This window comes from Papaver somniferum, chromosome 10 (assembly GCF_003573695.1).
Source record: "Papaver somniferum cultivar HN1 chromosome 10, ASM357369v1, whole genome shotgun sequence".
Lineage (NCBI taxonomy): Eukaryota > Viridiplantae > Streptophyta > Magnoliopsida > Ranunculales > Papaveraceae > Papaver > Papaver somniferum.
This window is the reverse complement of record NC_039367.1, coordinates 86,277,102-86,294,841: the sequence shown is the minus strand read 5'-3', so window position 1 is coordinate 86,294,841 and position 17,740 is coordinate 86,277,102. Positions and strand designations below refer to the sequence as shown.

At 34.4% G+C, this 17,740-nt stretch overlaps 1 protein-coding gene across 5 annotated transcripts; it reads right to left on the bottom strand.

Annotated features, from left to right (window-relative positions):
- Positions 1-3,119: 3,119 nt before the first annotated feature.
- On the bottom strand, positions 3,120-8,093 carry LOC113317523. 5 transcript variants are annotated; one of them, XR_003343614.1, is made up of 5 exons: positions 7,720-8,093; positions 7,566-7,608; positions 7,006-7,120; positions 5,123-6,347; positions 3,120-3,754 (listed from the first exon to the last, which is right to left on the bottom strand). XR_003343614.1 is itself a non-coding variant. In XM_026565656.1 (4 exons), exons 1-4 carry the CDS (start codon positions 7,829-7,831, stop codon positions 6,323-6,325), a joined length of 309 nt encoding a protein of 102 aa, XP_026421441.1. In that variant the 5' UTR covers positions 7,832-8,093; the 3' UTR covers positions 4,976-6,322. The 5 variants fall into 5 exon arrangements, 2 of the variants coding, with proteins under 2 accessions (XP_026421441.1, XP_026421440.1); XR_003343615.1 differs by lacking the exon at positions 3,120-3,754 and having other exon boundaries at positions 4,976-5,398; positions 6,044-6,347; XR_003343613.1 differs by lacking the exon at positions 3,120-3,754 and having other exon boundaries at positions 4,976-6,347; positions 7,720-8,089.
- Between the last annotated feature and the right edge of the window lie 9,647 nt (positions 8,094-17,740).

Here is a 17,740-nt window from a genome sequence, read left to right as displayed (position 1 = left end):
AATCCTGGTTACCCAAATCATAATTACACTGTCTATCAATATCGCTGGTCGGGAATTCACATTAGGGAGGAAGAAAAAAAGAAATTGAAGAAAAAAATTCGACGATGATGAAGAAGAAAAAAAAACCAAAACATAATTTTACAAATTATGGGTTTGGGAATAATTTTCTTTTAGAATATGGATGCGCGCGTCACACGCCTGTGGATTTCACAGTGGAAAAAAATCGAAAAATGGGTTTCACCGTAATTTTCACTACTGAAATCGCACAGGGGATACGAGACTTGTGGCCGAAAAATATCCACTATAGAAAGAATCGTTCACTCGGAGCCTTCATTTTCCTTCAGCCTTTATTTCAGTCCATGTAATGGTCCAATGAAGAGCCTGGCTTGAAGGGTTACAATCGTTTTCTCAAAACTCAATCAATAACAGAAATGGGTTATTTGTCCAAATATTTTTAAAACATGGTTCAAATGGACGAGTATAAATTAGTATGGGTGAAATGGACACAAAAAAAAAACCAAGGACATAACTGGATTCATCATGCTTAAACTTAAAAAATAGCGAGGATGAAACTGGATGCATCCTGATGTAAATTAAAAATAAGAAAAAATATTTGAAAATGGGTAGGATGAAACTGTTTATATCCTGACTATTTTTACATTTTTGTCCATTTAAACAGTATCAAAATCTAAATGTCTTTTTCACCCATGATTCCATGAATTGCTGATTTTGATATTTTTAACCAATTTTGTGAATCATCGATAATGGGTTGACGGGTAGGATAACCATGTTGGCATTTCTGGTCTAATTAAACCGTAATGCTGTTGTTATTGTTGTGGGGCATGAAAATATCGGGGTTGTAGATTATGCCGAAGTGGGTTTTTTTCTTCTTTTTTTTTGGTGGGTTATGCTGAAGTGGGTTTATGATTGAAATTTTTGGTGCACTTGCTTCCGCTAATGCATCACAAAATGCTCTATGAGTAATGAAATTATCCCCCTTCAAAATCCAACAATAAAAGACCAAAACATGTTACTACGACAAAATAAGCTGAAAAGACGTACTCCCTCGTCGCCTATATATAGGCGGAAAAGTGAAATTCTCTTAGAATAAGAAAAGTTTTGGTTTTTATAAATTTTCCAAATTATATTTGATTCGCCCTATCAATTTCCAATATACTTGTCTAGGAAATATGGAAAATATGAATATTTAGAAGTTTTTATCCCACTAAAGTATTTAAATAATATAATTGTTCTTGGAAATTACTAAAGACATTAACTAAGTTTGTGAATATCATACTCTTTAAGAGCAAGTCTTATGGTGGAATTTATCCATCTTCCACGCCACCTCAGCATTTGGAATTGTGGATGGAAGCGCAAGTGTAATGGTGGAATAGTAGAAACACTATTCTTAATGGAGCTAAAAAAACGCAATTAAGAACGGAGCTAAAAAAACGCAACTAAGAATGGAGCTTTTTTTTCAGCCGTTAGATTTTAATAACTCATTTTAAATCTACGGATAAAAAAAAACGTTATTCCTAATGGAGCTAAAAAAACGCAATTAAGAATGAAGCTTTTTTTCAGCCGCTAAATTTCAACAACTTATTTTAAATCTACGGATAAAAAAAAACACAATTAAGAATGGAGTTAAAACAACGCAATTAAGAATGTAGCTTTTTTTTTCCAGCCGTTAGATTTAAACAACTCATTTTAAATCTACGGATAAAAAAAACGCAATTCTTAATTGCGTTTAACGCTATTCTTATTGGCGTTCAGATAGATTCCACGAACCCTTCCACGAACCGTGGAACCTTGCTTGGTTTTTTTGTGGAAGACCCCAATATGAAAGCCATTAGACTTGACATTCCATGATTTTTTCACACCTGGAATAGTTTGGATTCCACCATAAGACATGGTCTAATAAGGGTATATAGCCAAAAAAAAATCATATTGAAAATAGATGGGGAAGGTGGGAGTACCTTTTTTTTTTCTTTTCTCCGTAGCCTTTACTTTTTCATTGACATTAAAAGACATGGTGTGCAGTAGTTCTAGTCAGAGAGATGTTGGCAAGCTTGGCATTAAAGGTTTCTTAAATGAAGTGTTCCTTTCAATATGGTATAATAATAGGTATATACATAACATTTACTATGTGAAAACCCCGGTGAAAGAAAAAACACTAAAATGTTCTTTATCACTCGTCAGTTGTCACTCTCTCTTTTAAAGCATAACTCATTTGCCCATCCACCTCGCTTCTTATTTTTCTCGATTTAACAACAGGTGTGATACACGCACAACAAATTTTACACCGATAGGAATCTAGCGGTCCCAAATTTTGCGTGCTTAGCATATGGAGGGGGTGGGCAGGTATAGGTCCCACCTCCCTCTCACACAGTGTCCACGGTGCCCGGCGCCCGCCACACTACTCTCTCTTCTGTTAATCTATACTTTAACAACCTCGTTTAATTGGGGTACCAACAAACAATTAGGGGCTCTGATCAATTTATACCCACACCATAAATCATAGGGAGTTTCCAAAATTCAGTGAAAGATCTATTTTGCCCTTTTCTAATAATAAAAGCAAAAAAACTATTAATCGTTAACTCTAAGCTCTAATTCATTTTCATTTCTAGACCCAAAAAAAAAATCAGTTCTATCTTCTTTCTCGCCTCTCCATCACGATTCCATTAATGACTCCAAGATTATTTTTTTCTTCACCCGATTAGAATTTTTTTTTCTTCACCCAATTAGAAAGTAAGTGAACTAAAACTTGCTAATCTACTTCCTATTTGCGTTTAATATGAAGTTTTTTGTTTGTAAAATTTGGTTTCTAACTGAAAAATAACAGTTACAGAATAAGGGTCGTCAACCTCGATAGTTATATACCCTAACGACCCTTTTTCTGGGTTTTAAGGTATGAAAAATCGTTGATGTCTAAGGTGTAGGAGATAACGACCATGTTTCTGGGCTTTAAGGTTTTTTTCCCCTAGAATAGAGTCGTAAATGTATTATAGAACCAATTGAGGATCCTACTCTGACGACCATTTTTTATACACTAACGACTCTATATGACCAAAAACTACCTTCTGTCTAAAAAAATGGAAGGATCGTTATCTTAATTTAGTAGAATCGTCATTGTGTATTTAAGAATCGTCATTTCATATGACTACATATATGACGACCCTAAATGTTATATTTTACAGAGAGTTTTAGTTTTAGAGTCGTTCTTGTGTAAACAAAACAACATAACGACTCTAAGTGACCTAGCTAAAAAGGGTCGTTAATATTTATCACACTACTTAACGATTTTTCATAACCTCGAAAAGTTGCAGGTTTGAGTCGTCATTGGTAGTGTCAATAAAATGACGACATTAGAGAGTCGTTTCGGTATACACCCCCGACCATGACGACCCTTACATTGAGTTGTTCCATAGTGTGGATGATTCGACCACTGGGAACAACAAACAGATAAATCGAAGGGTATAAGATGTTTACCTGATTGTTTTGAGCTTCGGGTTCCTCATTTTGAGGGTTGGTTCCTTCATTTTGAGCAATTGAATCTTCATTTGCACCAATATTCATGGCTTCCTCTATTAACATCTCTTCATAAAACGTCCAATCCATAGGATTAGTTGAGACAATCTCACCATCAACACAATCATGTTTGTTATTTGAAGCTTCACCAACATCATTTCCTCCACTAGAATTACTCATTTCAAATAACCCTAACTTTTTCCCCAAAAACTCAACTTCTCCTTCCCTACAACACAAGAACACAATTTTTCTTTTATCATAAAATTTACCCAAAATCTGATTTTAATCTAACTAAACTAATTAACATCTTAATTTACCTAATTAATTTAATTAACACTAATAATTTAGGGGTAGTTTAGTCATTTCAAAAAAAATGGGATAAGGGATAACACATAATTGCTATTTCATGTCCCTTTTTGTCATGTAATGTAAGGCTCCTAATTGTTTTCAGAAGACCCCAATTAAACGAGGTTTAACAATTATCCTGTTAGACCATCTCCAATGAGGAAAGGGGGATTCCCCTAGAATTTGAGGTGGCAGCGGAAAAGATCTGACGTGTAAAGGTGTAGGGGGTGACGATATAATAGAATTTGATCGCTAAATCAGTTTACCAATCGTTCAACTAATTACTGGGAAAGCTCAACGTGATTGCTTAGTCAGACGAATCTTTTTACTTAATTCATTTTGCGTCCAGTTTAGTACTTATCTTATAAGTTTCATTTGATACTAACTTTTGTCTACAGTGGGTTCTAGAATATGATTGTGCCGTAATGGTCTTGGGTTTTGATTGGTGTCAATAATAAGGCAATAAGGTATTGTTTAAGTTTCTTCCTGTGTTGCATTTTCTTCTTATTATTGGCAGATGATGTCTGCTTCGGTTAGCATCAAAAACTGGAATTTATCTTAGTAGTGAGCATCCATGAGAATTCCCAATTATAATATTATTTTTCTAATCAACCTGTGGTAAGACTAATTTCAACCCATTAGAATAAGAATTTATATGGCCCATGGCGTAACGGCACAGACTTTGGGTTGTTCACATAAGAGTATATGACACATGCCGCAACGGCACATGCTTTGGGTTGTTCATATTGTTGTTATTGTTGAATGTTTGCATCTTGTCTTCTTGATGATAAGATATTGGTATTAATTCAGGCCCAAGTGACCGTTATCCTTGATGGAGATTTAGCACGGAAAGATGAGAGACTATTCAAATCAGAGAAAAAAACGAAAGATGAGAGACCGTGTATTTACTCTGATTAGGTGTGCCTAGTATGAGCGTAAATACCATGTTATTTTCTTTGCCTAATTCAAAATCAAAGGTAGCAGAATGGTTGGTTCATTTTGAACCAATTGCTTTGCTTCTCTTTTATCATTACTATGTTATGTTAATTGTACTCGATTGTGATTTTCGATGTTTCCAACATCTCCTAGAAAAAAGTGAATCACCAAATTAACACAGATGAATACCCATGTTAATAATATTTGTTGCCATTTTATAGTGTCAAAACCCTAAAATTTCCATTGCTTTCACCTAAGAGTCTAAGACGCATAGACATCAGATTAATAAAACTTGAAAGAAAGGTGCACGTACCCCTGTATCAGTTTCTAATTCCAATGAAAATACACGTAGTAAATTCCTGCAAACAGGTTGCAGAATTCCTATATTTCCGTTCTCCATATGGGTTGGAGATTCCATTGTCCCCGTCTCTTGGTCCAGATTAGCTTTCTTCAGATCCTCGACACCATACTCCCCATCAACCTGTTTGCTAGGATTCCCTTTAGAATCGAAACAAATTTGGATTCTAGGCGAATCATTGTCTATTCGTATTGAAATGACAGGTAGAAATTGGAGTACGCAATCTTGGAGCTAAAAATCGAATTTAAAGTAAAAATAAGTTATGGGACACAACAAATTAGTTAAATGAATATGAGGCCATATCACAGTGAAAATTTAGAGATGAACAACGCAACACCTACCTATAGATGGATATCGTAAGAGTTTTACTTAATAAAACATCACAGATAATCAAACATGAGTTTCAAAGTTTAGGCCTAACCATTTCTAATTTACTCCACCTGCATGCATTTCAAACATATTTTAATATTTTACTACCCAAGTCCCTTACATCTTTTAGTATCTTTTGGCCATTTTAAGCGAGTACAAAGGATGCAAACATATTTGTTAAAAAAATGGATCCAAAAGGCCATATGAATTTTTTCTATGTGCAGCATATATTGTCCTCTAAAAGCCAGCTCCAATAAGAATTAACAATCTACATTAGAATGTGACTCTGTTATGTACACTACTATTTAGTTCATGTCACGACTTTTCGCATTGGTTCCTTCCACAGTATGTTATTTGCTGAAGCTACAAACGTAGTCTAAACGTTAATAAATATAAGGCCAAATATGCACCTCTAGTCTAGCTTGTATAATGCCGAGGGAAAAAACAGGCTTTTATAGGGTGAAGCAACGACAGTCACAAAACAAACTCGATGGAAGAAAAATATACCCTTTGTCTTTTCATTCAACCACGGCATGTCACATCAACAGAATCACCCTAAATCCCTCCATAGACGCTATTAAAAATCATCAAATCCTACATTTTGGTTTTATCGCCAACTTTCTCACACCTATGAATAATATTTGACATGCAACATTTTATAGAATGGTTTAATTTTTGAATCAAACAGTTGATATAGATAGAGATCATATCTGGTTTAAAGAAACTGCAATTCCATGGAAAAACTGAAACCGATATACACATGTAAGATTAACGGTGGCTTGTCTCTCAATATGTCTTGTAGCACAAAAATCTGCATAACATTTCAAGAATTGAATAAATTTACAGTCATCAAGTATCACCATAAGAATAATATATGACTATGATAATTGTTTATTGTATTACAGGACACAATGGGATTTGAATGACTACAGATAAAAAAAAATTTGCTCAGCTAATGACTACATATAAATAACAGATGTATTATGAGTAACAAATCACGATTAATAAGATTCCTAACCAAGTCGCCACAGTAGCACTGTAACAAACAGTTGAATGACAAACAATTCAAATCTAGAATTGACATTTATGCGGGACATATATTGATCATAGCGATGAAGAAGCATCCGTTACAATTATGGCAATTTATCTATCACCCATTCAATCTTCTAAAACACTCCAAAAATTGGGTTAAGGTTGTGAAATTGCACATTTCTTTGCACGAATCCTGATAATAAAATCATAACACTGAATGCCTCTATTCTGATAATATTTGCTTACTATACTGCATTTTATGAACGTAGTCAGAGAAGGCACAAAAGCATGTTGCCAGGCAACTTTAACTCCCAACTTATCACACAATTACCATCATTTCAGGAACACCTACCTAAATACCCATCCACTTTGTGAAATTAACTTGTAACATATTTAGAGACCAAAATGAAAAACATGTTTTAGAAAAGAGAACTTACTGTCCATGAGTGGGTGCAAATGGAAGGCTAGTGCCTCCACCAGAGGTTTCCTGGTTATCTTCTGCATCTGGCTCATTCATGGTGCTGCACTCCATGTGCACTCCATGCGTCGCTCCTACCATCACCATTCCCAATTAATACAATTTCACTTGATTTGAATCGTTCTGGGATATATTAGGCTACAGTTTGAGTTCAATACCAACTTTTAGGTGCGAACTGATTCTAATGTTTCATTTTTGAAATCTAATTATTTTTGGAGTGAATTAATGATTTTGATCTACTAGTTTTGATTATTACTATTAGATCAAGGAGCTACGCATAACACTGATTTAGACCATGGTGGATTTTATTGATTTGGCTAATGTGTTTCATTTCCATGTCATATCTAGCTCTTCTAACAACATTCGTTTGATACTGGAAATGCATTATTCTTTAGTGATGCCTAAATCTGCCCATTGTTGTTGCTTTTTAAATTTCTAAAATTTCAAACCAAAATTCAAAAGAAATAAAGAAAAAAATGGGCAAAATAAAACTAAATCTGGTAAGAATAAAAAAATTACCCAAAATAGATGACACCTCTTTTTCGAAAACAACAGTCGGAGCCTGCAAAACATGAACTTAGAAACTTAAATTTTAGAATTCAAACAAAAATTGAGAAGAATATAAGAAAAAATGGGAAAAATCAAGCTAAAATGAAGAGAGAATGGCCATTACCTAACAGTGTCGATAGAGTATGCATCTGAAACATGGTAAGATGATGACCTATGTTGGTGTTTATGTAGTGAAACATTTGTAAACATTTGTAACGTATGAGCAGCGTATACATATACGGGTCTTCAATGTCCCAAAGAGAATATTTTTCTCTAATTTTAGAGAAGAGAGAATGAGAATAGAAGATAAGATGGTAACGAAAGAGGTAATTAGGGCAAAAATTTAGGGGAAACGGATAGATATCTCCAAATATAGTAACGGAAGAGGAGAGGATAATAATGGAGGAACGGCTGATAATGTGTAACCGAAGAATCGGATAATAATTGAGGAACAAACCTACACGGTGGATCCGGGAGTAAAACAGGGATTGGATTTCAGCCACGATTTGTCTTTCACGTTGGAGAACTTTGAGAGCAGATGATGGCCGTGGATAAAAATAAAAGATCCATTCAGAACCATCAGATCAGTAAAAACACGTTTGTTTTTGTAAAAATGATAGGCGTTTATGTTCAGGGTCCACTGTACTTTCATCACTGAAGTGAATACTGATAGCCGGACAGTTCACCGAGAGCATTTATTCCCTACTTTCCTAGGCGCGGGCCATTACAGATAGACCAATTTGGTCTACCTCTTCTCCACCACAGGATTTGATAGGGGTGGGTGTTAAGGTGTTAGTGGGGCCTGCATAGTTTTGTTAGATGATTGGATTTTACTGATCCACAATTGGACTATGAAATTTGGTCTACCATTAACTTTTTCCATTCCCGATCGTATAAGACGCGGTATTTCCTCTAAAGGTTTAGCAGCTTTTCAACCTTCTCAATTTAACAACAGTCCAATAGGGACACCCCTTAAAAGATGGAAGATGGAAATGCTAAGAGAAAAAAGATGATAAGATCACGTTTACCAATAATATGGAAAAAATTTTGAAAACAAGCTTTGGAGGTCTGTTTTGAAATTATTTTTCAAGTGGAAGAGAGATTTTAGCATGTTTAGATGTAAAATGCAGAAGGCGATTTCCCATAAGCAAAAGTTGAAAGCAAAAAGATTAACTTTTTTGTTCCTTAAAAGTCATTCTAAAATTGGTACATCCAAGTTAATTTCTGACTTTTTTTTGCTTCTAGAAATTAAAAAAACAATTTATGAAATGGCATCCAAACAAGCTATTGACCTTTGACCATACCGAATACTCCCTTCGTTCCACTTTAGATGATGTTTTTGAGTTTTCACGCAGATTAAGAAATGGAGAGAGATATAAAAAAATTCTACTTATGCCCTTGAGAAAAGTCTTCAAACATTAATTGTTATTTGTGTGTTTAAAAATATAATTATGGTTCCAAGACAAAATGTGAGGGTATTGACGATAGTTTTGTGGGAAAATATGAAAACTATCAAGTAATGTGGAACAAATAAATAACCATAGACACTCATCTAAAACGGAACGGAGGGAGAGCAGAAGATTTTCTTTGATAAAACGAGATGACATTAAAATTATGCAAGAACTCATACATTGTTTAGATTACACACATCATTAACATAATTACTTTTCCTATTTTTATCCCAACACACCTAGAGCAGATTTCAAGTCTAGAAGTAATAAGTAAATAGATTTTGCTTCACAAAAATTATTATTTTTTATCTTAGAAGTCATTCTCAAAAGTTTTTGCTTCACCAGAATTATTTTGTTGCTCTATATGTCAATCTCAAATTTTGTTTCCTTCGACTATTTTACTTCTACAAATCGAAAAATTATTCCGGAAGGTGTACCTAAACAGTAAACACTCTCTTAGAGCATACCTAATAAAATGTGAAAATATGATTTTTGAATGACACGTAGGATTTTAGACCCTCATTTTTTTTTATAAATGCATCTGCAATAGTTAGGCCTTATAAATTAGGAGGAATGAAATGCTAGATATGAAGGTGTTAAAGAAAGTCTTAACTACACCTTCGGAATGACCCTTAACTAATTCAATGTCATCAATTTTATTTAAAAAATTTAGTATTTAAAACAAAATCTTGCTAGAAATATTTTTGTACTTATCTAAATCTAAAATACATAGCATGACCTAGACTGTTAGAGATGAGTTTTAGAAAAAGGGTCTTATTACCCTGATTTTCTGACAAATCAACAATTATGGTGGAATAAAATGCATTACACTGGCTCGCCAAGCTTCAACTTCATCAAAAAGCTGCAAAATATCAAATTCTTCCTTCAAAGATGGGCAAAGGCCACTTATGGGAAAAGTGAGGAAAGAAAACAAGAACTTACTGTTTAAATTGATAATCTTAATACAATGGAAGAAACTAGAACACTCACAACTCAACAGTTCAATAAAAGAGATGAAAAAGGGGGAAATGCAAGGAAATGGTCGATGAGGTATAAAAATCAGCATTTCAAAGAGGGAGATGCAAACACAAAATATTTCGACACTTTAGCAAATGAAAGGAGAAGGAACATTGCCCAGCAACTGGTTATGAATGATACCGACAACTTCTGTCAGGATGACATTGATAGACGCATTTATGTGTCTAATATAGCTCATTTGTATATATTGTTAGTACTCGATATTGTACTTATTTGGTTATTTTATGTATTTGTAGGTGTTTTTTGGAAAATAATCTCTTGCGGCGAATTTGGCTAAAAATGTGGCATTTGGACCTCCGTTGATAACGTACCGGAAGCGCCTCAGAAGTGTACCGGAAGTATCCCAGAAATACCCCGGAGGAACCCCGAAAAAAATGCGGAAAATGCCCCAGAGGACACTTGCTATACGGACCCTTGATTTTGGATAAGGGGTAACCTAATTACTAAGGGGTGACCCATTTCCAGGCATCTGCTAAAGGGAGACCAGCCACAGATAAGGGGAGGTCAACTTCTCAAATTTAAAAGAAAATTTTGGCGGGAAAAAAGGCAGCAGCGTCAACAGTTTTGGATCAAGGATTTGAGCGACCTAGCAGGCGATTCAATGGGAAAATTTGGTACCCACGGACTCTACAAGACATAAGGGACCTGTTAGAAGCGATTAGACCCATCTAATTGGGCTGGATAAGTCAGAAAATCCACACAAAGTCAAGACAGTGCACACGGTCCCTGTTTAGGGTTTTGAATTGGTTTGAAAGATTTGGGAGAGATTCTTGCGTGGGATATACTTCAAAACAGTTGAGTTCAAGTCAGAGAAGATTTTGGGAGCAATAGAATAGCTCACAGACGCATACAAAGATCGACAGATGGAATTATTGTTCAAACTGCACGTGAAGAATAAGAGATTTATTCTCGAATTTGATCGAGTTTCTAGGGAATCTGAAGGCTATATAAGTGTTGGTTTACATCAAAGAAAGGGTAGAAACCCTTAGGAGAGAGTTTAGAGTCCAGGAGAGCCGAGGAGAAGCGATTACAGAGAGTTATTGTTGCTGCTGCTGCTGCTGTTCGAGGAGGAAGAAGAAGACGAAGAACAGACCTGCTAAGGCAGTCGTTCTTCATCAGTCTTAAAACCAGAAACTGTGTCGTTGTTTTACAGCAACAGAAAAGTATCGTTTAATTTTCAGCACTTACCCCTTTGTAACTGTGACGCTGTAACACTTTTACAGCGTTGCTAATTCCTATTTCATCATATAATCATCAATAAAAACACCTATTTTAGCTATGAATTTATCTTGTGAGTGTGTTTTTGGGATGAGGAGCTAAACCCATTATCCGAGACGACGGAGGAAGCCATTGGTACAAAATTTATTGGTATAATTCTAATTTTTATATTTATTTGCAATATTATTATTTGATTATTTGCACGAATTAAAATTGAATTAATAGTTTTTATTGAGTAATTGTGAATTGACTTGATGAAGCATGCTGGGTTTTAGTAACTTTTAATGTTTTATACTTTTTAATTACAATTATTACTTCAAAAACTTATTTGAGGTAAATATTAGAATTGATTTTAAAGATAAAATTGCATAAGAACTATTTAGAGTTTACTATTAAAATGGTCATTGGTGGAATCCTAGTCTTGGTGTTTTTCTCTATAACTTTGAACAACTTTATTTAATTATCTAGTTTAATTTAAATCTAAAAATTGCTTTCTTCACAAGTCTGAAAAGACCTGTTTTTACCACTACTACAATCACTATTTGAAAACCATCAGACATTAGAAAGGAAATCACTTAATATTTCCTTAACTTGTTTTAAGACAAACACCCTGACAGAGTTCAAATGAATGAAGAATACTTCTCCAAAATAACTGAAGAGGAAAGTTTATGGATGGAAAGAGCGATTACATAAGAAGAAGTTAAGTTGGTGATCAAGCAATTCAAAAAGACAAATCCCTTGGACTTGATGGTTTCAACATGGATTTCTATAAGATTACATGTAGTGTGAACAAAGGAGAGCTTATGGCAGTAGTTAAGGAATTTGAAGCTAATGGCAATATTGATTAGAAAATAAACTGCTCCTTTATAAGCTTGATTCCAAAAAAAAGAACATGTGGGTATCCCTCAAGATTTCAGACCCATAATTCTTGTAAGTTGTGTGTATAAAATAATCTCAAAGGTGCTTACTCAAAGACTCAAAAAAGTACTTCCAAAATTGATATCTGAAAATTAGGGAGTTTCCATTTAAGACAAGCAAATTCTTGATGAAATACTTATAGATGGTAAATTGATTGATTCTAGATTCAAAAGTAAGAAACCAGGTGTACTCTGCAATATTGATATTCAAAAGACTTTTTATAATGTCAGTTGGAACACCATCAACAATATTCTAAAAAAATCAGGTTTCATATCAAAATGGATAAGCTGGATGAGTGGTGTGTCAACTCTGCTCATCACTCTTTACTGATAAATGAAAACTCCACGAATAAATTTAAACATCAAAAAGGTTTTAAGTTAAGGTGAACCATTGTCACCTTTCTTATTTATCATTGTTGCTGAAATATTCACCAAGCTTATGCAGAATGCAGTTCAATTGAACATGATATCTGGCTTCAAGATTAATCCAGTTCAAGTCTCTCACCTTTAATTTTTTTATGATACTTTGGTTTTCTTGGATGACACTGAAGAGGAAGAAGAAAATCTTCTCTGAATCCTACAAATCTTTGAAGCTATGATGGAGCTAAGTGCGAACTTCAACAAAATTGCAGTCATAAGCATTGGATTTGAACAGAAAATTCAAGCAATTGCTGAAATTTTTTGAATTCAAGGTAGAAAAACTTCCCTTGAAGTACCTAGGTATGTATGTATGTGCAAATACAAGATACATCTCACTATGGGATCCAACGATTGAAAAATTCCAAAAAAAATTGGATCCTTGGAAGAGAAGATTTTTTACAAAAGCTAGTAGAGTCTTACTTATCAAAATATTTATATCAAGCTTGCCAGTATATTATATGTCAATTTTCTCCATGCCAGCAAGTGTAGGGAAGAAGTTGAATCAAATAATGAGGAACTTTCTTTGGGAATCAACAGTTCTGCAAACCTAAACTTGAGAATTAGAATTCTGAAGCTTACCAATAAAGCACTTCTTGCTAAATGGTCCTGGAGATTCACTAAGGAAAGAGCTCACTTTTGGAGTAGGATAATTAGTGCAAAGAAGGGTGCAAGTCAAGAAGATTTATGGGTGAAAGATTTGAAAAAGCAGGGGTATAACAACCACACCCAATAATTCGTTCGACAATATGTATGGACTAATCCAATTTAATTCTAAGAGCACTAACTTAAAAGTGAGACTCAATCAAGAATTATATCAAAGATTTTATATCTTTTTCTCAATAGAATAAACAAATCAAATATATAGAAATCCTCAAGCCCGATTAATATGAGAAATAATTTGGACGGTACCAAAGACTAATGCCCAGGTGTCAATCAAGTTCTATCCAACAAACAAGGTCGGATTTATCAAATGATTTAACAATGCACAACCTGTGATATTTCAATTATATAAAAACATGATGCGGAAAAGAAATAATACATATACCAGAAATTTTGTTAACAAGGAAACCGAAAATGCAGAAAACCCCCGGGACCTAGTCCAGATGGAACACACCGAATTCAGCGCACTTAATTCCCTTATCACCCAAAACTAAGAGTTGCTGTGACCCAAAGTCGAAGACTTATAAACAAATTTGTCTCCCACGGATATGTCTATTCTTTATTCTATTTTTGTTCCGTCTTAAGATAAAATCAAGGTGAAGAGGAACCAACTAATAATCATGTCTTATACTCCCTAAGAGCATCCTAGAAAATAATAATGACCTCACAATAACCTAACTGATTAACAAGAAAAGTTATTGCGGAATCACAAGAGTCTGAGACGAAGAACTTTTGTGATTAATTTTTATATTTTACATATTGGAGATAAAACTTGTTACACTACTGCTCGGTCAAACTCGCAAGCGTTTCTATCTCAACCTTGTTTGTCAAGTTTAGTCGTCAAAACTATAAGTTTTAATTTATAGTCTACTTATAGCTATGTCTCGGATTAGGATAGAATGTGTAGTTGAGCTTTAGACTTCACGTCGTTCATCGATTGAAGAAAAAGATCTACTAAGGGGAGCTAGGAGGAACTTCATCAACAAAAGGTATGTGGAGACTTAAACTCATATATCACTCAGAAGTCTATTCTATTCTATCTCCTATTGAGACTAAGTCATATAGCTATGTAGACTTTACATTATACACATTTGATATTTCGAGCTGAGTTTAACTCGTTTATATCTTTCTCAAAATATGTGTTGGAAATATTTTTGCTTTAAATACGTTCATCATTATTCTTGACGAAAGTCAAAAGATGATCATGTGAAAATCGCCTGGTAACATCTTACATGATTTGTGTGAGACAGTCATTTGATGTAGACTCGGAATGTTTCGTATTGATCATTCGATCACTTCAAAATTGCTTATAGGCTAATAGTTTGTGTGAGATAGCTATTGTCGTCTTCTAAGAATGTTTCAATGATTGAAACTGGAGTTTATAACAATTAATCCTTGTCTGGATATAACACAGTATGCATACCTATATGCAAACCATTGTAAGAATAATTGAGGTCCGGGAACCAAGTATGCATACCCGTATGCGAACGGTTCAACTGTGAAATTCTGGGAACTAAGTTTTCGTACCCGTTTGCAAACTGTTTCACCTGAGTTCAATCTGGAATGACATTATGCGTACCCGTTTGCGAACTGTCGGAAAAGATCAAAGTCCGGAACTTAAGTCTGCGTACCCGTTTACAAACTTATGTGGTTAAGTTCTAAAATTGGCTAACTATGATTTCATACTCATGAAAAAAATACATTTATATATTAAGGAACGCAATCTTTGTAAACAGTGGCTAAAATGTTCATGAACTGATTCTTTTGTATCAATCCAATTTTGCTTCAATTATGTCATGTATACTTCTATGAGAATATAAACAATTGAACAATTCTATGAGTAAAACAATTAGATTCATTTGATTATGCTTTGGTCTAGAAGTGTTAAGATGAACATGGTTTTCATATGGCTAACTTCGGTTAACTGTTATTGAGCCAACTCAATATACATGTTTAGATACAGTTACCCATATCCAAATGAAGGTATATTTCATTTGTGTGTAACAAGCTAAGACCATCTAATGGTGGAGAGATATTAGCTTGAATCTTAAACCAGGTTTTCATCTAAGGGTGAATATTTGCTTTGTTCCAAAGTTATCAAACCCTGATTTGAAGACTATATAAGGGAGAACTCTAGCAACTGACAAACCTAATCCCCACACCTCCTGTGTGATACTAGTTGCGACTAGATTCGATTCTCCTTTAACCTAGGTTTTTTATAAAACCATTATAAGTTAACGACTTGAAGACTTCATTGGGATTCAGAAGCCAGACCCAACTATTTTCTCTGCAATTGCGTGTTCTGATCTTACTTGTTACATCGTATTGAGTATTATCTTCTCTAAGATTTGCTCGAGATTTATCTCCTATAGGTAAGATATTAAAAGTAATCACAAAGCTCGTTGTCTCATTTTTTGTGATTCAACAATAACTTGTTATGTTACTATATAGTTAAGTTATTATGAGGTGATTGATATTTCTAGGATGTTCTTCAGGAATATAAGACATGATTATCAATTGGTTCATGTTCACCTTGATTTATCAAAATACGGAACAAAAACTTCATAGTTATTTCAGTGGGAGATAGATTTATCTATCATAATAGACTTTTCTGTGGGAGACAGATTTTTTTTATCAAGTCTTCGAATTTGGATCGTACCAACTTTTAGTTGTGGGTGAGATTGGCTAACGGAATCAAGTGCGTAGAGTCCTGATGGGATTCAAAGGCTTAAGGAACGCGATTGTACCTTAATAAGTGTGAGATTGGTTAGGGCTAAACAACATTCCGATCTGAAGTTTACTTGTAGTAGGCTAGAGTCTGTAGCGGCTTAATACAGTGTGATATTCAAAACTGGACTAGGTCCCGGGGGTTTTCCGCACTTGAGGTTTCCTCGTTAACAAAACTTCTGGTGCCTGTGTTATTTCTTTTCCGCATTATATTTTCTGTATAATTGAAATATCACAGGTTATGCATAGATCAATCAATTGCTAAATCCAACATTGGTTGTTGATTGAAATTGATTGACACATGAATATTGGTCTTTGGTACCGTTCAAGTTTTTTTCTCATAATAATCAGACTCACAGATTACTATCTGTTTGATTGCAGATTGTGTTGAGAAACTGATGTTAGAGCACTGCTCGGTCGAACTCGCAAGCATTTTTATCTCAAGCTGGTTTGTCAAGTTTAGTGATCAAAACTATAAGTCTTGATAACTAGTCTACTTATAGTGATGTCTCGGACTATGATAGATTGTGTAGTTGAGCTTTAGACTTCACGGTGTTCATCAATTGAAGTAGAAAAACTACTAAGGAGATCTTGTGGAACTTCATCAACAAAAGGTATGTGGAGACTGAAACTCATCTATCACTCAGAAAGTCTATTTCTACTCTATCTCCTTATTGAGACAAAAGTCGTATTACTATATGGTATTAGATAATACACATTTGATATTTCGAGCCGAGTTTAACTCGCTTACATATTTCTCGAAATATTTGTTGGTAAGCTTTCGCTTTAACTAAGTTCATCTTATATTCTTGACGCAATTGTGTGAGACAATCATTTGATGTAGACCTGGAATGTTTCATATTGATTATTTCAATAACTTGAAATTTGATTTGATGCTAATAGTTTGGGAAAACAACGATTATCATCCTCTAAGAATGTTTCAATGAATGAAATAAAGTTTAGAACACTTAACCATAATTGGATTATAGATATAGTATGCGTACTTGCATATATGTTGATCCAAGAACGGTATGGTATGCATACCCGTATGCATACAGGAGAGGTCAGGTAAAGTCCGGAAGCCTTGGTATGCGTACCCGTTTGCATACTAGTGAACTCAGTTGAAGTCGGGAACTATTGTATGCGTACCCGTACGCGTACTAATTCAACTATTATTTTGGATGTGTGGTGGTATGCCTACCCGTTCACATACTATCGGACACAGTCCAAGTCCGGCTACTTAAGTATGCGTACCCGTTTGCATACTTGAGTGGGTTATGTTCTAGAATCAGTTTTTCATGAACCAATACATTTATATAATAAGGAATGCAATCTTTTGCAAACCGTGGCTATAATGTTCATGAATTTATTCGAGTGAATCAAACTGATTTTGCTTCAATTGTTTCTTGTATACTTCTATGAGAATATAAACAATTGAACAACTCTATAATTAGTTTCATTTGAGTCATTTGAACTAGTTATGGTTAAGATGAATAAGTTTGATATGAAAGTGTTCCTATGGCTAACTTCGGTTAACTATTGTTGAGCCAACAAGGTGTACACATTTAGGTACGGTTACTCATATCTAAATGAAGGTACATTTCATTTGTATGTAACAAGATAAGTTCGACCTAACGGTTGAAAGATATTATCTTGAGTGTAATCAGGTTTTCATCTAACGGTGAATATTGAATGCTTTGTTACCAAGGTAACA